Consider the following 22,256-nt stretch of genomic DNA (forward strand, 5'->3'; position numbering starts at 1 on the left):
CAGAAACTCCCAATTTTGACTTTTATAAGCTTCAAACTCCCAAATCTGATATAAATATTTGTTGACCTGTTTAAGTCTTTTTCTAAGGCAGCATAAAGCATTGCTGAATTAAAGGGCTCACTGCAGTGGGAAGCTTCTATAAAAAGTTTTCTAATGTAAAGAAGCCTACTCATCTTCCATCCAAACCCACCATGGAGGAGAGAATCTTCCAAATCAAGGGTGCGCACGGGCGAGCCCCACAGCGTCGACAAGACAATGGTGTGTGGCACCAGACCCAAAGCCAGCAAGGAATCAGTGACTCAGGAGGCATGCAAAAGGAACAATCTCGGCTGAAAAATGCTTGACACTCCAAGATTTAAAAGCAATCAATGATCAAGTTAGGAAACAGAAAAAATTTTCAAGTATTTAATCAAAGACAAAAGAAGGAGTTTTGGCAAGAACCGTATTTACTGTCCATTGCAAGACCACAGCACCACAGACTATGTTCTTTCAGAAGCATTTGCTCCAGCTTGTAGCACTGACTTCATAAGTGACAACTGTCATGACGGTGTGTAACGCAAAGGATGTGAAAACAGCAGTCTTCATGTGTCCTCCCTGGTGGTGGGCATGTGGGCTGGGCTGAGCTCCCTAGTATGGAGTGGCCTCCCAAGAGCCACCTGCCCACCCAGATGGGTTCTGGGAGTGACCACAGGCTGTGCCCTCAGTGCAGGCGGGGTGGTGCCGGCTCCTCCTGTCTTAATGAAATGCCTCCCCAGATTGGGTAAATTTATCCCAGTGGTTAAATTAGAAGTACTATGACTTGATGCATACCCACCCAGAAATGACTTGTTTATCATTTTCTCAATATCCCCTGAGAATTCTGCCCAGCTCTTTCTTTTCTATTATCATAAGTTGCTAGGCAGTGTGGTAAGTATACTTATTTTCACATCCTTTAAAAAAAAAACACACACACACACACAGTTTCAAAAATGCCTGAATGTAAACGGATGCAAAGTCAGACATTTACAAATAAAAAGGTTCAGAGAGAACTTTGGTTTCATTCAGACCAGAAACACTCTTAAAAAGCATTACAGAGAGTAAGGATAGTGCAGAGAGGAACGATGTTGCTAGAATCTAGTAAATGCATGTGAAATTCTACCATAGAGTTTGTTTTCAATCCACGTGGAGGGGAGGGCTCGAGGGAGGGGAGCATTATTACAGTCCACCAGGGGCGTCTCCTCCTCCGAGAGGCCGTCGTCATAAAGCAGGGAGTCGGATGGGGTGGAGGCAGCCAGGTCCAAGTAGTCCTGGAAGACAGAGAAAGTTGGTCATCCCCGCGTGGGTCACTACTGGACATGGCCCCTGCTCCTCTCCTCCCAAAGGCAGACTCACTGGCTGAGTCCCACCTCATGCTGGCCTACTAGCCTCTCCTCACGACCTGAGCCCCCTGCCAGACAGCCAGCACTGAGCCCTCCCAGCCTCTGCTTTGCTGGCCTTGCTCCACAGCCCTCATTGCTCCCTCTAGAAAGTCACCTGCCTGGGACAGAAATGTGCTCCTTCATTGCCTAGTCTTACCTCTGCAACATGCGGGAAGGGGGTGGGTTACTACATCCAGCACTGGGGAACCGGCCCATTTTACCAAACCCAAGGCTCTGGGAGAGCTCACTGCAGCCCCATTACTCATGTGCGAGTGCCAAGAAGCATCTCTGACCTGCTAACATTTTTCAGCTTTCCTCTGAGGACTCCCATCTAGAACAGAGCATCAGGACTCAGAAATCTGAAGTCATTGACATGGGTTTTGCATAGGAGGCTGTTCTGGGCTTTAGCTCCCAAGCGTGATGATTTCTCAGTGCCTGCCACTTCCACTGCCCTGGTTAAATGTGTAAAGAACAGTTGTAGCATTTTCCTGGATGCTTCTCTAGGAAGGTTGGCTCTCTTGGCATCACCTGTTATTTTGATTTAAGGTAATCCTGCGTTCACAGGATTTGGAGGCTTGGCCCAAATGGTACCCTGATGTTAGGTTTTATTACAAGCGGCCTACACCAGGCACATTTGTTTTTGTGTTTGAAGAAATGCCAACTTTTAGTAAATGTGCCAAGGTAAAGATGAAACCCTGAAACCCTGAAGGTAAGATCTGTGTCTGTATTGTTTACTTGTATCCCCAGCATCTGAGACAGAAAATGGTACATAGCAGTTGCTCAGTAAATATTAATTGAAACTTGTCGGCTTTCTCGTTTACCTACAGAGTTGCAACCCAGAGGCATATGGGCTGAACTGAGTGTCCCAGATATGATTTATTTGGACCAGACTGAGCTTTTGGAAGTATTTATTTATTTATTTTGAAAGAGAGAGAGAGAGGGAGAATGCAAAGAGCACAAGCGGGGGAGGGGCAGAGTGTCTGACCCGGGGCTTGATTTTGATTGTGAGATCATGGCCTGAGTTGCAATCAAGAGTTTCAAGCTTAATCGAGCGAGCCACCCAGGCGCCCCAGCTGTTGGAAATTTAAGTGAGTTACTAACATTAAAAACTGGAAAGCTTCAGGGGTGCCTGGTGGCTGGGCGGGTTAAGCGTCCAACTTTGGCTCAGGTCGTGATCTCATGGTTTGTTAGGTCAGACCCTGCGTCGGGCTGTGTGCTGACAGCTTGCCTGGGGCCTGCTTCAGATTCTGTGTTTCCCCCTCTCTCTGGGCCCTCCCCTGCTCAAGCTCTGTCTGTCTCTCTCTCAAAAATAAATAAGCATTAAAAAAACCTGCAAAACTTTACATAAATATTCTTTAAAATTCAGAAGACTAGGCACTCTGGTACTCATATTCCTATAGGTTATGTGTGGCTACAACGAGAGGTCCTTTAGAGGGGCTGGTGTGCTCCTGTTGGCCGCAGTCCCCACCACTCTGTAGCCGCTTCCAACCCCCCGCGGGGCCCCTCGCAGCTCTACTCTGATGACTTGTTTCTTTACTGAAAATGATGTTGTTTGACTTTGGAATATTTGCTTCCCACACCTGTCTGTGGACAGCTCTAAGCATAAAGGGAAGAATCTTGGTTTCTTTATGATTTGAGAAGGGGCCTGGCTCAAGGAGAAGGGTTCAGGTGCTGGCTGCCTTCAGGGGACGGCACGACCATCTCCCTTTGTACGGCCTTGCTCTGATCCTGCACTGGGAACTCCACAGAACAGGGGTGAGGCTGGAGTCCCCCCACTGCCATGTTCCGCCTGCAGGTGGGCAACGCCAGGAATTAGCCCCAGGTACTCACTCTGTTCTTAACCATCATCTTTTCCAGGTCTTTGCTGATGTCAGCAAACACTGGCCTCTTGTCTGGTTCCTGCTTCCAACACTGCAGCATGAGACCGTACCTGGCGGGAAGCACAGATGAGCAGTTATGACCCAGCATGGACTGCCCAATCACAGCCGCCATAGCCAGCACGGTGCCCTGGGCCCACAGGGCTCTGTTCTCAAACCCCAAAGCTGTTTCTGCGTCACTGGACATCCTTTGCTGAGCTGAGCCAAGATCCAAGTGTCGTTAGGGGGTCAGGGTGCCTGGTGCTGTGGTCCAGCATCCTGTGGGTCTCCTTGCCCTTGAAAGAGATTTGTTTTCCCTTCCTTTTCAAAGATGTTGGTAAACAGCTGACAGGATGCCATGCTCAGTACGGGGGCTAGTCCTTAAACTCTTATCAAGTATGAACTGGTTATGGAAACAAACAAAAGCTTCTGCCAACCACACCTCTGCCTTGGGCCGTCCTCACTTCCTCATTTCCCTGGGGCCCGGGCTTGGCTGCAGGGCCTCCAGGGCTGCCACGTGGGTGTGCCCTGAGCCGCCCAGGGACGTGGCACCTACTCACCCCTGCACTCCCTCATCTAGCCCTGAGCCAGGCGCGTGGCAGGCACACAACAGGTTGTGTTGAATGAATGGACTGGCCTGTTTCTGCCCCTGGTGGTGCCTTTCCCATGTGTTCTCAGCCTGGCCTCTAAGAATCATCTGCTGGAACTACCATGTGGAGACTCCGGCACTCTTGGGCTGTGGGGCAGGCTCTTCCTGCCTGCCACCTGCCGGCCTCTGTGCCTCCATGTGGGCCCTCCCCAGTGTGCACTCCTAGGGTCATTCTGAATTATCTGCCCCTCCCCAGGTGTCTGACAGGGACAGGCCTTGGGCTCAAGCTGCTCTCTGGGTCTGAAGCACCCTTTTATCCTTTCCACCACCTTTCCTTGGCCTTACTCCCCCTCATCCATGTAAGCCTCCACCCACAAGAAACCCACTCAGCTCCCAGCAGAGTCAGGGTCCCCAGCACCTGCCATCGTGCCCAGTGCTGGTTCTCAGCCTTCTGCCTTGGTGTGCTCTGCCCTCTTACTACCTACTCCCTGGTTCACCGTGGGCTCGTGCCCAGGGCTGCTCAGGAACAGCGAGGGAATGAGTGCATTGTCTGTGTCTGAGGGAGGCTGGGCCAAAGCAAAGCCTGCTCACATCTCCTCACTGCAGTTGTCGGGCCTCTCCATCCGGTAGCCTGTCTTCAGGAGGTTGAAAAGCCGCTCCGGAGGGATCCCAGGGTAGGGGTTGCCCCCCAGAGTCACAATCTCCCACAGCAGGACACCAAAGGACCACCTAAGGGGAGTGAGACAACCAGTGGGCGGCTGCACTGGGCCAGTGGCGTCCCCTTCTCGGCAGACCAGACGTCCATCCCCCCAGCTGTTGTTGACCTCATCAGCGCCCCCAGCGCAAAGAGCCAGCCAAGTGCTCACGGATTTCAGCCTGGGCCTGACTGCGTGGATGGATGTGGAATGGAGGTAGGGATGAGCCGGCTGCCTGCCCTGCTCTCACACCTGCCGTGCACAAGGCCCACCAGGCCGCCGCCAGAGCTCGGCCCCCACACCCACAAGGGGTACTCGGCTGGCCCTGTGGAGATGCGCCAAAGCACCAGGGACAGCACAGAGCAGACGGGCAGGTACACCAACATGTGAGGCGGGGACTGAGGCCACGGGGCTGCCTGTACAACTCCTTCACCTCTTCTGTGGTCTTATGATTTGACCTGTAAGGCCAAGTGTTGGTTCCTCTCTTCAAGCAGATTGGGACACGCCAACCCAGCAACTCACCCAAGGCCACCCTACCTATGGTAGGACTTGTCTGAGCCCAGCCCACGCTCAGGCCCACAGAGGGGAACGGTTCAGCTGGGCCTGCGTGGCACTAAGATGCCCAGGGAGGAGAGGGAGGGGCTGGCAAGGAGGATGGTGAGGGAAATTTCCAGTTACCCATTCACTGTTCTCACGCATTCCACTGTGACTCTCAGAACCACTGCGTGGGCCCCTGCCGTTTGCTGAATGAATACATGAAGGCCCCTCAACTTGGCAGGGGGGTGGTCATTGCAGATGGTTGGTATGAGCCAGTGTTGGGGCCAGTGTTGACCCCCCAGCCACGCTGCCCAGATGGGCATCGTGGCACCCTATGAATTGTAACCTTGACCCCAGGAAGGCAACACCCATACTTACACATCACTTTGGGTGGTGTAGATATGATCGAAAAGAGACTCAATTGCCATCCATTTGACTGGAATCCGACCCTAAAAAGGGAACGACGGAAAGACATTAACATGGCTCTGACACCCTGGGAACTGGGGGTGGGGAGTGTGGGGCCATGTCCCATGCATTTCCAGCTCTGGAAGGATGCTGAGGAGCAATGTCCAGAGTGCTCCCAGGCACAGAACTGGCGGCAGAGCCTCAGGGGGGCTGGAACTCTGGTCTCCCAGGCACAGTTGAGATGCTGGAGGGAGTCAGCTGGCCTGCCCACAGCTACACAGGGCATGCTCGTCATGTATCACATCCCTGCTGAGAAGAAACCCAAGGAATCAAGACCACACCCAAGCCAGGTTTCCCTAGGGCCAGGTCCGGAGGGCTCTGGGGTGCCCTGGGTGGTGATGCCCAATGTGTGGGCCAACAACACCATCCAGCAAGATCTCCTGATTTCTGAGGGTGAATGAGTTCAGGAAACCAACTTCCAGCGTTTCCATCTTGGGGACTTCTGAGGCAAACCAACACACTAAAGGCTTTTCTGAGAAGCCCTGAGAGAAGAAATCTGTTTCCACGTCTTGGGGCTTCTTTTTTCCCTATCATTTTATCCCACAGCCCTGTTAGCACCCTCTGAGAAACTGTGCCCACTGCAGAGTTGTTGGGGTCAGACCTAACAACTGCTTTCCAGTGCAACCTGAGAAACAAGTTAGTAGGTAAGTCTTAGGACAAGAATCAACCAAAAATGTGGTTGATTGATTTTAATGCAAAATTTACTGCAGTTTCCTTTTCTTGAAAGCATTCTTCACGATTTCCAACCTTCATGAAGTGTGACTTTCTGAGGTGTGAGTGTTTGTAACAACACTGCCTGCTGCCTGTGCTCTCTAGGAGGCCTTGTGCTTGGATGTCTGTACTTCTCTGCTCCCTGACACAGGCCATTTTGGGGGGATCAGTGCATCTATAGAAAGGCTGTGTCCACACCCCTCCATAGGGCCCCTCTCCACTTCCCCTTTAGCAGTTCTGAGATATGCTGTCACAACAGAAGCCCCAGAGGCACCTGGGGTGCCATTAAGTCCATTAAGTGACCAACTCTTGATGTCAGCTCGGGTCACGATCTCATAGTTTGTGAGTTCAAGCCCCGTGTCGGGCTCTATGCTGACAGCACGGAACCTGTTTGGGATTCTCTCTCTCTTTCTGCCCCTCCCCAGCCCATGATCTCTCTCTCTCTCTCAAAATAAATAAGCTTAAACAACAAAACAGAACCACAGAAACCCCAGAAAAAAATGAAACATCATCCTCACAGTCTGTGGCGACACGGGGCTTCTCCTAATCCCTTAGAACAAATCTGAAGTGTATGTGGTCACTTTTTGTGCTTTTCTTTTTTGAGCAGTGTCTGTTCTGAAAGCTGGTAGGCATAGCTCTTGAAAGGCCCCAGGAGTGATCCTGTCCGGTCACCAGGAGGCAACAGGAGAGGGGCTGAGAGGGCAGTGGAACTATGTCCCCCTGCCAGGCTGCCAGATGGGCATCGTGGTGCCCCATGCATGTAACCTTGACCCCAGGAAGGCAACACCCACACTTATACATCACTTGGGACTGCCACAGGGCACTGGACAATACAGGGACACAAATTTCCCCAGAAGGGCCCCCAACCAACTATTCCAGTGGTTTGGAGAAAGCGTCTAAGAATCCTACGTTGCATCTCTGGACTCCCTCTCCAGGGCCTCCCTGTGAGCCTTCCAAAGTCGCTCAGCCAGGGGTTCCCAGGTCCCTGTTCCAGGGGAACCCCCACCTGTAACGCAGTTCATTCCTTTCTGCCCAGAATGACTGCCACAGTGAGGCTTATTGACTTCAGTCTCCTTTGAGCGAAGAGCTAAGTTACACAGAGAAAACAAGGGACCTTTCATCCTGTAGAAGGGAGGGGAACAACTGCGGAGAAGAGAACTGTCATTTCTGCAGCGCTAGCTGACCTTCAAAAGTGATGAAAAGCAAAAGAAGCTGCAGGCCCAGCTTCCCAGGGGTGCTCTGAAAGGGCGGGTATGGCCCTCAGGAAGAGAAGGAACAGACACAGGGACAAGTCCTGAGCTGGGTCTCTGGGGACCCACGATTAGGGAGGGATCTGAAGATGACAGCTAGAAGTTTATACTCTAAAATGATCTGCTCTCTCCTCCCCAGGTGCTCTAAGGGCTCTGCCCAGGCCCACTGCGGGAACCCTGCCCCACCCCCACCCCCACCCCACCCCCCCACCGCCCTCCAACCCCTCTGGGAGCCCTGGGCCACACCCCTGGGGACCCGGTACCTTGCTCCTCTTCACATAGGAATCCTCTTCATAAACGTCTCGGGACAGGCCAAAATCCGAAATCTTCATCTTCCGCCCCTCAGCTACCAGGACATTTCTGGCTGCCAAGTCCCGATGGACAAGCTGCAAGGAAGACAGCAACAGGGATGCCTGCAGCCTGGGCCCCAGCGCAAGTGGTGGGGGCCCGGGCTGGCAAGGCACACACCTTCATCTCAGCCAGGTACCGCATCCCCCGAGAGATCTGCCAGGCGAAGGAGATGAGGTCGCCCATGGTCAGGGCCCGCTCCTCGGGGTTGTCCAGGTAGCTGGAGCTGCGGCTGCCTCCACTGCCCACGTAGCCGGGCCCCGCCTTGCGGCTCTCTCGGAGGAAGCCCCGCAGGGAACCGTACTTGGCATACTCCACAATGAGGAAGAGCGGGCCTGGGGGCAGAGAGGGGGCTGTGAGCTGGCTACCTGCAGAGCCTGGGCCGGGAGGAGGCTGCAGGGCCCCTAGGCAGGCTCTGCCCCCACCAGTAAGTAGGCACAAGGACACAGCCCTCTCTGGCCAGTGGCCTGGGCGCCGTGCAGCACGTATTTCAGTCCCGGCTCACTCTCGTACGGCTTGCTCTCCTCTTTGTGCTGGCCATGCCAAAGAGGCTCCCTGGGCGGCCGGGCGCAGCCTTCTTCTGGGGTGCCCAAGGCAGGCGGCTGCCTTACTAGTGCTGCCCCGGGAGCCAGCCCCCTGCTGCCAGGACGTCACGTCTTTCTACATCCTCGGCCCTGCTGCAGCACAGGCTGGGGATGGCTGACGGACGCAGAGGATCTGGAGCCTCGTGTGGCACCTGCTCCCTGTTCTCAGCAGCTCGTAGGCTGCAGTCTTGTCCCAAGCCCAGCCTCGAGTCCTGCTGGTGTCCATCAGTGTCCTTGCTGCCCTCTCCCTGGGGGACCCTGCCCTCTCATTCCCCCAGCACGCACATCTGCGTGTACGAGGACACACAGTGAGAGGCCCTCGAGCAGCACAGACCAGGCCAATCTCCTGTGTCCTTATGTGAGAGATGGTGACGATGCCTTCACCATGCAGGGCTGGGCTTGGGGTCACCTGGAGGTCACGACACTCCTAGTCCCCAGTAGGTGCCCACGACATACCATCTGTTTCTAGGGCTCCCTGCCTTGGAACTCTGCCTGGAGCAGGGTGCTGACAGACCAGGATGTCACCACAGACCTCTGTGCAGCTGCAGCAGGCCCGGGGGCAGGAGCCTCATGCAAACACCGCTGCAGCAGCCCTTCCTGATCCTCTCACTGATGCGGGAGGATGCAGGCTTTGGGTGGGGCCAGAGCCAGAGAGGACAAGGAAGGGGAAGGAGGAAGAACGAAGCAGCCCAGAGCCCCCAGCCTGCACTGGGCAGCTGCCTGTCCCTTGGCCGGCCTTACCGTCCTGGCTGCAGGCCCCGTACAGCTTGATGACATGTGGGTGGTTGACCTGCTTCAGGAGGTTGAACTCTGACAGCAGGTCCCGCAGCTCACTTGGGGAAGCGTTCTCTGAAATGCACGTAAACAGAGCAGGCTGCAAACCAATCCCTTCTGGAAGCCCCCTCTGTGACCACCCTGGGTCACTGACCCACATCACGGGTCTGCACAGACCCTGGTTATCTCCTTCCCAGACAGCCTACCTAGGTTTAGACAAGGCCCCCAAAGACCCTGCTATTCAGGGCTTCTCTCAGCCTGTAGAGAGGGTCAACAGCTGCCTCATCTGCTTCTGGGGAATAACAACCCTGAGGAGCAAACTTCCTTATCGGCAGGCTCTTTCCATGGAAACCCTCCTGGGACCAGGCTGTGTGTGGAAGTGGCTGCATTTCCCTGCAATTGTCATCTTTCAAGGACAGTGGTGCACAGAGACCGTCCTCATAAATCCCGGGAAGGTAAGACGCTTGTCCCGTGTCCTAAAACACCTGCTGACCAAGCACGCAACAGGAGGGTGAGGCCCTGGAGAAAGTTGAAGACGATGAGGCTTCACAGAGGTGGCCTCTCACCATGCTGAGCACGTGCGTCCTGAGGGTGGGCAGAGCTGTGCTTGGGCTCCCAGCAGGAGCCTAATCTCGAGGGGAGGGATGTGGAGTCAGAAGCTGGGGCTCAACAGGCCTCCTGGGGCAGCTGTGCCACATTGCACCCTCTGGCTGTGCACTGGAAGTGAGAGGGCGGCTGGGAGATAGGGTGTCAGGACCCACATGTGGCGGCCTGGGCTGGTCTCAGTGTGGCCCCTTAGTTCCTGGAGCCTCAGGGGGGCATGGGGAGACCCCAGTCTGAGGGCCTAGGTAAGCATTCAGAAGCACCCACTGGTTCAGGTAATGGTTGTCACGGTGTAGCCCCACCTGCGGCACTAGAATTCTCATGTACATCTGCCAGCTTGCACCCACTGCATGGCCACTGGGCCCTTGGGCCACTGGACTGTCCACCCAGTCTCTGGGTGGACACCAGTGTTTGCGTATGGGTAGGTGAGCATATACCCACTTAGAGGCAAACTTGTGGCATGACTGGTCATAGGGCCCTCGCTGAGGGCCACAGGGACAGGCCAGGCAGGGCCCCAGGGGGCAGGGGTCAGTCCCTACAGGTGGCTTCTTCACCAGGACCCCAGGGGCTGAGAGGAATGAATGGGGCAGACTGGGGAGGGAGAGCTGTCAGTTCAAGACAAAAAGGGCTTTTAATTTTTTTAAAACTCAGATCTTTACCCAATATTGATGCAAAAGCAATACCACTCTAGAACCTTCCAAGTGAGGAAAGTCCTCTTGCCCTGTTTCTCCAGGGCCCACCCTGGCCCATTTCATCTGTGACGGGGGTCTCCAGAATGCAGCCCCTCAAGAATAGCAATGGGGGGCTCTGGAGAAGGCTCCTGGCTGGCTGCCAGCACCCTGGTTGTCAGGGGGGCTTCGTCCAGCCCTCGGGGCTCCTGCAGAGCCACCTGTGCAGTGCATAGACAGGTACCTTTCAGCATCTTCACGGCCACGGTTGTGTACCCTGCTTTGCCTTTTAGCCGGAAGGCTGTCGCCTTAACCACTTTTCCAAATTCGCCTTCTCCCAGGGTTTTCCCAAGAACCAAGTTCTTTCGAGGGAATTCCCACTTTGGATCCTCCTACGTGGGGTTGAAGGAAGAAGAAGAGAAGGGAGAAAGCTGGTGAGGGTAGGAGGAAAAGAGGACAGCAAGGCCCATAAGTGAGCCCCCCCCCCCCCCCCCGTGGGCAAGCACCAGTGTGTAAACAACAGTCACCTGAACCTGTGGACAATGGGCACCCACCTGCACTGAGGGCAGGACCCCAGCTGGGCAGGATCCCACACCTTATGGGAAGATAGGTGCTGACACAGAATGGCCTGGACTCTGGATGCCTGGACCCTTGCTTATCCCTGGTCTACTGAACATGCCTTGGGCCCTCCCAGGCCCATGTCCTTGTCTCTCAAACAAGGGGTTCAGGGCTAGCCTAGCACCCAGGGGGTACTCACATGGGAGTGTGGCCTCTTCCCTGGGAGTTAAGCCCAAGCTTCCCAGTGCTGCCTCTGCTTTGGACACCAGGCCCATAAGCCACTGACATCCCACAGACCAGGTCCCAATCTGTCCTCTCTAGAGAACCCCCGGATCCCCAAGAGGACTGACTTGGCACCAGTGGCCCAAGCTGCCTCCTGGCCAAGGACCCCCAGCTATGGATGGAAGCGTCCAGGGCAACTTCCCTGTGTGGTGCTCCAGAAAACGTACCACCGTGCTACTTGGGAACCTCCGTCTTCCTCTGTGGAAGATGCTGCTCCTCCCATGGGACTGGCCATTTCCCTGGACCTGCCTCTACCTGTTCCCCACGCTTCCCACGCTCCCCTCTACCCACCCTGCCTTCCCACTGAAACCCAACTCAGATTACTCTGGGACACCTTCCCAGACCCCAGCCTGGTCCCGCATCCTTGAACTCTGACTGGGGATGCCAAAGCCTATCAGGAACCTTCCCTCTTGGGCCACTATGGGTGTCTGTTGCCCCAGCTCTCCCTGCAGCTGGGTATGGGTGTGGCCTGGGGGCACTGCTATGATGTGACCTGCCAGACTCATCTGACCCACACAGATGACACCACTGGGCCCCACTGCCCTGCTGAGCAGGACCATGGTTTCCAACACCCATGTACAGGTGTGCGTGCTCTTCATGGGCAGAGGCAGCCTCCCCTCGGCACCACATCCAGGGTCCCTGCTGGCCAGCTGCCGGGCGTGCTGGTGTTGCCTCAAGTTCCCCAGGAACCCATAGTCAGGGTCAGGGTTGACAATGTCATCACTGTTACCCTGGTGTCCTCAACCCACACTGCACTGGAGAAGTTTTCACTGCACACGGAAACTGCACTAAGCATGCGTAGACAGCACTGACTTGATCCTCTTAAAAGACATTAACATTTCTTCCCACTTTATACAAGAGACAAGTAAGGTCCAGCAGTTGCGTAATATGTCCATAGAGCTGGTCAGGGTCCTCAGGCTGGGCTCTGGCTTCTCTGTGCCGTGGGCCCAAGCGGACGTGGGTTGAGATTGGTGTGTGTCCACTTGCACAAGCGCCCACAGGCACTGCCCTTCCTGTGCACCTCACCATAAACTGCCTGGGTTTACAAAGGATTCAAGTGGCTCATCCCACAGGCCTGCTGTCGAGGCTGAGACGCTTCCTGGGACAGGGGTCACAGACCCCCTGTCTGCTGAGTGACTAGAACTAGGAAAGCCAGGACGGAGGCCGCAGTGTCTGCCACAGCTGGGGATGGCGTCCGTGGCCCAGACCCTCACTACGGGGGAGTACCCTTGAGTAGTGCCCCCTGCAAACCCCAGCCACCTCCCAGCCCTGCTTGGGCACTGCCAAAGGCCCCGTGACTCCTAAGCTCCCTACTCGGTGACCCCTGTCAAGGTGCACACTCTGCGATGCTTGCTGCCAGGCCGTGGGCGGGGAGCCTCTGTTCACATGCACCCTCGGCGCTGAGTGTTCTTCTCAGGTCCTCTTAGAACCTGGCTTCCAGCTCCGTGGCACCTGCCAGCAGGCATACAGAAGAAGCGTGGCAGGTTGAGGGTTGGCCTGGCCAGGATGGGGGCTCTCAGGAGCACATAGTGACTGCAGGCCCAGGACCTCCCATGGAGAAAGGGGATCGGGAGGCTGCCGGCTCTGGGTGGCACTCTCCATCAGCCAGCCAGTTAGGGTCCTCTCGGGCCTACCTCCTCCACAGCTGGCCCAGAGGCCCATGCCACCCCCTCTTCCACTCCACAGATGAACTCCCCTCCCTACTGCTGCCACCCTGGCCCAGCCCCTGCCTGCTGCCATCACTCGCCTAGCTGAGGACAGTGCCTCATCACAGGGCTCCTAATTCTTCTTCTTCTTCTTTTTTTTTTTTTTTTTTTTTTAGCGTTTATTTACTTTTGAGAGAGAAAGAGCACAAGCCAGGGAGCTGCAGAGAGAGAGGGAGGCACAGAATCTGAAGCAGGCTCCAGGCTCTGAGCTGTCAGCACAGAGCCCAAAGCGGGGCTTGAACACACCATCTGTGAGATCATGACCTGAGTCGGTCAGATGCTCAACCCACTGAGCCATCCAGGTGCCCCACAGGGCTCCTACTTCTGCACCCACCCCGGAGACTCCCCAACAGAGGAACCTGCAGAAATGAAGGCAGAATACGGGCCTCCTCTGCTGAACCCCCAAGCCCCAGGGCCCCACCCTCTGGGAATAAAATCCACACTCCTCCTCAGGGAGGAGCCCGCAGCCCTCGGGGCATCTGGAGGACAGTTGCCTATCAGGTATGGCATGGCCCACCCTCCCAAATCTCAGTCCACCTAAATGAGCACCCATCACTCTCCACTCTGCTAAACTGCCTCCATGTCCTCTGCCCTCCTTGGAAGGCAGCTCCGTGGAGGCTGGGGCCTTGCTTGTGATGTCTTCCTGGTGAGTGAGGATGCATTAGCCACTTGTGGGCTACAGGACGTGGCACGAGGAAACCCCGTGTGCCCCTCCCCGCACCTCCTAGCTTCCCCAGGCCTGGGGTGTCTGTCACCCACAGTGCCTCCAGGAGGGCCGCCTCCCAGGCGGAGGTCCTGCGCGGAGCCTCACCGGGATCTTGAAGGCGTCCACAGAGACCTGGTTCTCCATGGAGTCCATAGAGGGCCGGCGGGCGCCGGACGAGGAGTAGCTGACCGGGAAGGCCTGGGCAGGCCGGCGGAAGGTCATCTCAGCAGAGGCAATGGGTGGCTTGTGGGCGTTCTTGTGGTAGCGGTGGATGCAGAAGGTGGAGAGCAGCATGGAGACGACGAAGGAGAAGAGCACAGCGGCCGCGATCACCGTGCGGCAGAGCTCGTCACACAGCGGCTCTGCAGGCAGGGGCGGCCGTGAGGGACAGCGCTCTGCGAGGGTGCCCCAATACCAATGGGCACCAGCGTGGCATGACTGCAGCAGCGGGAGGACTGCTGTGACAAGCCGGGCGGCCCGGCAAGTGTGGCAGCATGAAGTCGTGAGCATAACGCAGACACTCACACGGCACCGACCGCTTGGCAGGTCACTTTCCCTGCGGAGACTGCTATCACCCTCCTACGGAAGGGCCAGGAGGCACAGGGGGTTTAAGCAGCCTGCCCGAGGCCACCCAGCAGAGGCAGTGTATGCACTGTGCTAGCCCTGGGATGCTGGCAGCCCGGGGGGCTGGCAGGCAGGCAGGCAGGGTTCCTCTGCTGTGTTCCCAGTGTATTCTGTATTTTCTTTGTAAAACTGGGAGAGGGAAGGAAAGCGGCTCAGGGCCTAGTGCCATGCCGCAACAACTCAAATACAAAAAAACATCCCTGGGCCCAGGCAGGAAAGCTTCCCGTGTGCTCAGACCCATGCCACCTACCCGCACCTGCTGGCCCAGAAGGAGCACCTGGAGGCTATGGCTGGGAGAGTGGGGTTCCAGTCAGATGGTGCCATGGGCCCAGAGAAGGCCCTGCACAAGGACAAACTGAATAGATGTGGAGTTACTAGGTGGAAGAATTTTCCAGCCCAACCTTTACCATAAAACTTCAGGGCAGAAAACTTACTCTGTAGAGGCCCTGACCTAGATGCCTCTGCACAGATGAGGGAACCGAGGCCCAGAGGGAAGGAGGAGGGTCTCCCGGGGTTTCACTTGCCTTCCTGCAATTTCCTCCCTGGCTCGCTGGGGCTCAGGGAGGTGCGGGGAGCCCTGCCTTGCATATGGCCCCCGCAGTGCCCCCCACCCACTCACCCTGGCTGTCTTCAGGTTCGCAGAAGCACTTCTTCTCCTCTGGGAAACAGTTGCAGATACCGAAGCCAGCTTTAATCCCCCAGCGCTCCCCTGGCTCATGCCCACCAATGATGCTGCCGCCCCCTGGTGACAGATGTAGCCCACTAAGCCTCCTGGTGTGACCAAACCAACCAGGACCACCCAGGAAGAAGCATGAGCAGTCCCTCTGCACATGATGTCAGCATATTAGGCCAGGGGGTGGGGTGGGTGGGAGACATGGGGGTAGGTGGGGGTGGGAAGGGTAGTGAGCTCTGAAGTCTGGGTCACCTGGGCAGGAATCAGCACAGTCTGCCCCCAATCCAGTGGCCCCAGCAGGTAGAAGAAGGCCCCCACAGGCTGTCCAGGGCCCTCGCTGAGGTCCACACATAGTTACTTTTCAGAAGCAGACAAGAGGCAGCAGGAAGCCAGGACAATCAGGGGTTGGGAGCTGTACCCATGTGAGCTGCCCAGGGAGACACTGGGGAGTGTTGGTCCAGGCACCAGTCTCCAGAGGCTTTTTTTTTTTTTTTTTTTTTTTGCAGGAGGTGGTGCAAAGCCCTTTGTTCAAATGAAATGTTAGAAAAAGTCTTGGCAAAAAAATCCAGGCATGAGGCTTGTCCGGCTGAAGTGCAGGTGGGAGTCCAAGCCTCTCCCTCCCGCTGGCTACTCCCACCCACCCAGGGCCCTTGAACTTGTAGGCCCAGTAGTTGCTTACGGAGGCAGTCCTGGGGGCAGATGTTGACATTTCTGCTCTCCACGGCATCACAGTGGCCGTCGGGGCAGGTCTTGATGCTGGGGGAGCAGGTGGAGAAGTTCCTGGTGATTCCTACGACACACGGCAGGCTGGTCACTACCACAAGGTCAGATGGCCAGGGCCAGAAGGGCGGCACCCCAGGGCCTCCCAGGCCAACCCTGTACCCCTAAAGGAGCAAACTGAGGCCCAAGCAGAGAATCCGTGAGTGGGATCCATGGGGTGGTGGGCACAGTTCAGAATTTGCTGCCATCTACACCCAAGCCCTACTGCCTGGGGCCACATCCCAACTTTGGCCCAGACCTTCCAAAACCCAAGAGGACCTGTGGTCCCATGGCGATGAGAAGACTGCACGTCCTTGTGCCGCCCGTGCTCTGTGTTCATGCTCACCCTCTCCTGACATCAGGAACTACAAACGGGGACAAAGTTCTGGAGAACACATGTGGAGAGGGGAGGGCCATCACAGTGGCCGGCAGGGCCTACATGGACCCCATTTCCACTCAGCCACCATTACCCCTCTCCCCCGCCTGGCCGCAGGCCCCTGGCTCTGCGTGGGGCCTACCTTTGCCATCTCCCTGTCTCCACTCGCACCTGCCCGTCAGAGAGCCCAGGCCGCCGCACTCCTCACATTCAGGGCGTCTCTTGCTGACTGCACAGGACAGGGGGCAGCCTGGCTCCTCAGCCACATCTGGGGGTGGCAGAAAGCTGGTCACAGAGGGCTGGCCTAGGTCCGGTGTCCAGCCAGCATCCAGGGGCAGAGGGAAGCACTGGCCAAGCTTCTCTCATGGGTGAGGCTAGAGGGGTGGGGGTGCCTCTGCATCAGGGCACAGGGCAGGATGGGGCCCACTGAGGAAGTAGGGTGGTACCACGGTCACAGCAAGGGGTGGGGCAGCTACTGGGCTAAGCATGGAGGGAGGATGTGACAGGGCTACACTCAGCCAAAGATACACATGCACGGTTACACCTGAATTTCAGAGAGAACACTGAATGCTTGCTTTGTGTAAGTACATCCCTAACACTGCATCGACATACTTGGAAGTCTGCAAATGTAGTATGGGACATACTTACAACAAGAATTGCTTGTTGCTTACCTGAAATTTAAATTTAACCAGGGTCCTGTATTTTATCTGGCAGTCCTATAGCAGGGCGTGTATAGAATGCACTGGCAGTGGTGACGGGGAATAGTGACCTTTCACTACTCAGTCACTCTGGGCTAAGCTGTTTTATACTTTCTCCTTGTCACCCTTCACGCTTGGCTATGCAGCGGGCACTCTTAGTCTCATTTTGCAGGGAAGGAGACTCGCGCCCAGGGGCACTGCCATTGGGTGAAGGGGGCAGGCCCAGGCCACTTCTATGAGGGAAGCCCATGGCTCTACCATACCCTGCCCATCTCCATCCTTGACGCGGCCCCGGCACTCACATGTCCCCTCCACGGTGACAACCAGCAGGGCCTGGGTCTGCTTGCGGGTTGGCCGGTCGGCAGCCACTACCGTGTACCGGAGTTGAGAGCAATCGGGCCGCTGCAGGGCTTCTGTGTGGTTCACGAAAAGGTTCCCTGTGGTGTCCTCTGCTGAGGTGACCACCCCCAGGACACTGCAGTTGGTGCTGGAGAGCTGCAGCCTGTACTGCACGTGGATGCCGCTGAACTCCTGGCAGTTTTCCACACAGACTTTCCCAATCTAGGCACGGGGCACAGGAAATGCCTCAGCTGGGTGCGGCACTGGCTTGTGATGGTGGCTGGAGGGGCCCCTGGCTGGCCTGAGTCCTGGAACAGTCCCCTACGGGCTCCAGGTATGACAGACCCCCCTCAAGTCCCCGTCCTCCATGCCCCTGGAACCTGCAGACCCATCCAGATGCCTGTACCTCCCCTGCCCTGCCCATCACACCACCGCCTACCTCCTGGGGGCCAGAGGTGGAAGAACTCAGGGCCCTGCCTCCAGGCAGGTGCCCACTCTCCCGGCTCATTCTTTACTCACTGGCTCCTTGAGGCACGAAGGCCGATTGGGTCCCCCCCTGCTGCCCTCCCCGACTTCCGGCCAGGCCGGTTTTGGGGACCACCAACTGCCATCCTGAGTGCATGTGGCCCGGTTGCTCCAGGTCACCTGCCTGGTCAGTCAGAGCACCGTGCCCAGGCCATATGATTCTGCCTGTCCCACACGAGACCCAGGGGCCTTCCTGGCACTCTGGCTGGAGCCGCTGGGAAAGAGGGGATGCTTCTCCAGGGGATGCTAGGCAGGCAGTGCCATTGCTGGGGCCCGGAACTCTCCTTACCCCTCGGCCACTGAAGTTCAAATTAGACACTGGTTTCAGTGGCTTAAAACCAGGAGCTCTGACTAGTCAAGGCCGGGGGGCAGAGGGCAGGCTGGGGCCTGGCCTGCAGCCACTTAGCAGGCGTTCACTCAGCCCTGCTGAGGCCCAGGGCACAGCCAGGTTCCTCCACACACAGGCCTGACACCACAATAAAACTACTACCTCCTAGATCTCCCAGCACATTCCCATATAAAATGTGCTTACTTCCACTCTCCCATACGGTCCTCAAAGTTGCCCAAGGTCACTATCCTCAACTTACAATCACAAAGACCGGGGAGGGGGGGTGAAAGATCACAGTGAGTGTGAGGCCGTATTGGGACTCAAGTCCCTCTGATCTCAAGTCTGCTGGAGCACAGGTGACACACCTCTTACGGTATTTGCTTCCATTTGGCACCCCCTCAGAGACCCCTCGGACCCCTCTGCCTTGTTACCTCCCACCACCCTTGACCTCTGCTTCCATGAAAGGTCCGGGGTTGGGTGGCAGGTCAGGGAGCTTGGATATGTCCAAGGGTGGGGTCCTTTGTGTGCTGGACCTGGGTGGCTGTCAGGAGCGGAGGGTGCATGGGAACCAACAACAGAAACGGGGACAACTGGAGATGGCCTTAAACATGACATTCTGAAGAGGTGTATCCGAAGCTGCTCCATTAGGAAAGAGCAGTATGTGAAGTCATATGCATGCTGTAATGGCAAGCAAAACTACAAAAATCCTTAAGAGAAACATTCTAGAAAGAACTGTACTAAAATGCTAAATACTAGTTGATAGGGAGAGAAGGGATCTCTCCTCCCTGTCCTTCATCTTTTTTAACGGATACTTACTACTTTATGTTTTTTTTTCCACTTCTAATTGTTATTTTTCAATGACAAATGAAAGATAAGCTCTAGTAAACGCACATGCAGAAGGCAAAGTGGAAGTGCTCCCCACCTTTCCCAGCAGAGGGCGCCACTGTTACTTGCTGCCTGCATTCACACGCTCGCAAATTCCATCAATGAAAATTTGTTTTTGAACATACGGAGTCATGGGAGGCCAGTATTTTTACAAATCACTTTTCACTTAACAATCCACCAGGAGCATCTTTCCAAGTCAGCCTACGTAGATTTAGCTGGCATTGCTTTTACAGTTGGACAAAATATGTTTTAAAAATACAAAGGAAGACGGCCACAAAGAGGTCCATGGTGCCCACTAGCCCTACCCTTGTGACTCTGTCAACTCTGTCATGGCCCCAGCCTCCCTGGTCCCGTGCCCGTGGCTCCCCCTGGGCCACTCTGTGTACACGTTAGGCCAGGGAGGGAGTGTCTCTCAACACCAGCCCTGCTTGCAATCTGTAAAACAGAGTGCCCCACCCTGGGGGTCCTCGGTCCCTCCATGCCCCTCCCCAGGTAGGCACTGGGCTGTGGGCTCACCTGGGCAAAGCGGCGGGCCCGCCTGCTCACAGTGAAGGTGTAGGTGCTGGGCAAGTGCAAGCTGACAGGCAGCACGGACACGTTGAAGTGGAGGAAGAGGGTGCCCTCCCCGGGGCCCTGGAAGTCCGAGTCATTGACCAGCACGGTCAGCTGCAGGGAGCGGTTCTCCGAGATGGGGAGGCTCCGGTTGAGAACCAGCCCTGTGGGTGGGGGCACGGTGATGACTGCCTGGGCCCACTGCCCCATGCCACCGCGCGCCTCCTCCCAGCCATGTCCCCGGCACATACACACATGTGTGCAAACACAGATTTTCACACATATGGTGCATGGATAACAGATGCGGCTAAGTCAGAACCACTGTTTAAATGTTAACCGTTGTGCTGAGCTGGAAGCTGAGAAAATCCTTCTCAGCTGGGAGGTAACCTGTATGTGTGTGTGGTACGTGTTATGCGGTGTCTGTGTGTCGTGTATAGGGTATATGTACGTATATGTGGTAGGTATCGGGTATGCACGTGGAATGTGTACGTGTGGAGCATGTATGTGTGGGTGTACACGGGGTAAAGAGGTACCACCACCGAGGTCCTGGGAAAACTATACTGGCCTCCATTCCCCCAGAGAACTCCTCCCAACAGCAGCAGCCTCCAGTGGAGTCCTGGACTCCACAGGCCCCCAGTGCTCGGAGCCTGCACACTTCCGTGCACCTGCTGAATGGCATGGCTGTGGTTCTAGTTTCGCAGAGACAGGAGGATGAGGGTCAGGAGGTTTTGGTACACAGGGTGTTTAGAGTGAATGAGCCCGGGCAAGGATGACATTTCCCCTTGTACAGGGCAGGAGACCTTCAACGGCTCAGAGTGTGTGAGGAAGATGAGAAACAAAAAGGATCAGGCCAGGCAGAAAGGGGTAAAGGTACCAGCGATTCTGGGTTCCCCCAGAAGCAGGTCCCAAAACAAGGATTCAAGTGCAACTAGGGTATTTGGAAGGATAATCCCAGAAAACATGGGCAGGAGGGTGGGGGGGAGGCAAGGCAGCTGATGCAGATGCCCCATCCTGCAAGGGAGCACAGCAGGCCCCTGGAGCTTAACCCTGTGGGAGCCAGACAGGACAATCTTTGCAGGATCCTCTGGCTCAAGCACACAGAGATGCTACCGGGTACTAACCTCTGTGAGTAGAGAGCTATGGGGACTAGGGAGAAATAATCCCCAGGTACTTGGCCACCTCGGAGGCAGCAAAGCAGATGCCAGGAGCCAGAGGAAGGCCTCAGGAAACGATGTATTTGTTTGTAGTGGGCAGTGAACCCTGGCATGGTAAGCATGGGGAAATGTGGGAGGGTCCCGCCAAGGCCTGCCACGAGGCAGTTCAGTGAGAGAACAAAGCCGGTAAAAACCCACCAAGGTGGCCAAGGTGAGACCAGTGGGAGACGAGGAAAGGCTGGGTGGAGTGGAAGGATCTTTATCCCAGGGTCAGAGAGCAAGGACAAGTATCTGTGTTTGTAGGATGCTACAAGGGTGGGATTCCCTAGGGGGTCCAGCCAGGCCACGCCTGGTCCCTCTTACTGTAGTCATGCACAGTTGCCCGCACAAAGCTGCCGTTGGCCTGGGCCAAGGTCTCGTTGGGGGAGTGCTCGATACGGAATGTCTGGAGGACCCAGGCATCCCCAGAGAGTAGTGTGTTTGTGTATCGCTTCAGGAGCTCCCCGGATGCTGGCACCACGTCTGCATCGAAGACACGTATTTTGGCCACCACAGTGCCCTGCAGAAAGTAGGGGGTGCCAGTCAGAGCTCGTGAGAGGGACCCCTCAGAGATCCTGTAGCCTGAGACTTCAGGAGGGCACGTGCACCAAAGGCGGGGCAAATGTGCACACTCAGAGCCAGTTCTAAGGACACACTGGCCTGGGTTCAAGTTCCCAGAGGGTCCCTTGCCAATCTGGCTTAGTCACCCTCCCTGGGCCACTGTGCCTCACTTGTGCAACAGGTGTGACAGACATCTACAGATTTCCCCTAAGAATGGATGAGAGCAGATGCCCAGGTGCTTTGCTGATAGGCTTCACCCAGGTCTCCATGGAGCACAGCAAGCCGGGCCCCACAGGGTGGAGGAGTTAGCTCACTGTCACATAGTGATAGGTGGCAGAGCCAGATCCAAGCCCAGGTGTACATCAAAATGTCCTCCTCCAAGGACCTTCTATATACCAGGCTGGAGGGAATCATGAGGAGAGCTCTGAGCAGTCACAGGGCATCTCTGCTTCCACTGCTAACCAGACTCCTTGCTGTCACCCCAAGGCAGCTCTTCCAAGCTCATGCGATCTTTACCAGCGAGACGTGCTTTCCTCCCATCCGCCCATCTACCACTTGGGGTGCCTAGAGAGGCAAGTGACGGACAACACATTTCCCATTGTGCCCTTGGCCAGCCGGCTGCAGGACGGCCCAATGCCCAGCAGGTGGCAGTCACGATCCGCCTGCAGGGAGGTGGGTGGGCGGTGCTGTGCTGGGAGCGGCACTTGCCAGTCTTATGCACTCCCTGGCCACCCTCCACGAGCCTCTACCGCCCTCTAGTGACAGCTGACACGGTGGAAGGGAGTGCCCTTCTGGCAGCTGTCCTCTCCCCCTCAGGGCAGCACCGCTGTGCCCACGGGCAGCGGTACAGGTACACCCCTGACACGAATGCCCGCCCTTGGTTTTGACAGCCTGGTCGGACACATGCTAGGCATTCAGGGCGCCCGGACATTCATCAGAGGACAGCTAGGCTGACCTCCCCTCTCCTCCTCAGCTACCCCCAAGACAGGAAGAAAGCCCCAACAGACAGTTGGA

General features: G+C 56.2%; 1 protein-coding gene across 2 annotated transcripts in view; it reads right to left on the minus strand.

Moving 5' to 3' along the window:
- Positions 1-22,256, minus strand: part of RET (ret proto-oncogene) — a 50,714-nt gene that overhangs the window by 1,899 nt on the left and 26,559 nt on the right. For both annotated transcript variants that reach the window (XM_049646323.1, XM_049646322.1), the window contains 15 exons: positions 21,006-21,201; positions 19,453-19,652; positions 17,162-17,420; positions 16,304-16,429; positions 15,706-15,816; positions 14,973-15,095; positions 13,835-14,091; positions 10,722-10,869; positions 9,174-9,281; positions 7,969-8,183; positions 7,764-7,886; positions 5,453-5,523; positions 4,434-4,571; positions 3,228-3,327; positions 1,139-1,286 (listed from right to left, as the gene is read on the minus strand). In XM_049646323.1, the coding sequence (XP_049502280.1) occupies positions 1,139-1,286; positions 3,228-3,327; positions 4,434-4,571; positions 5,453-5,523; positions 7,764-7,886; positions 7,969-8,183; positions 9,174-9,281; positions 10,722-10,869; positions 13,835-14,091; positions 14,973-15,095; positions 15,706-15,816; positions 16,304-16,429; positions 17,162-17,420; positions 19,453-19,652; positions 21,006-21,201 (2,323 nt within the window). The remainder of the gene's footprint in view (positions 1-1,138; positions 1,287-3,227; positions 3,328-4,433; positions 4,572-5,452; positions 5,524-7,763; positions 7,887-7,968; positions 8,184-9,173; positions 9,282-10,721; positions 10,870-13,834; positions 14,092-14,972; positions 15,096-15,705; positions 15,817-16,303; positions 16,430-17,161; positions 17,421-19,452; positions 19,653-21,005; positions 21,202-22,256) is intronic.

The sequence above is a fragment of the Panthera uncia genome, chromosome D2 (genome assembly GCF_023721935.1).
Source record: "Panthera uncia isolate 11264 chromosome D2, Puncia_PCG_1.0, whole genome shotgun sequence".
Lineage (NCBI taxonomy): Eukaryota > Metazoa > Chordata > Mammalia > Carnivora > Felidae > Panthera > Panthera uncia.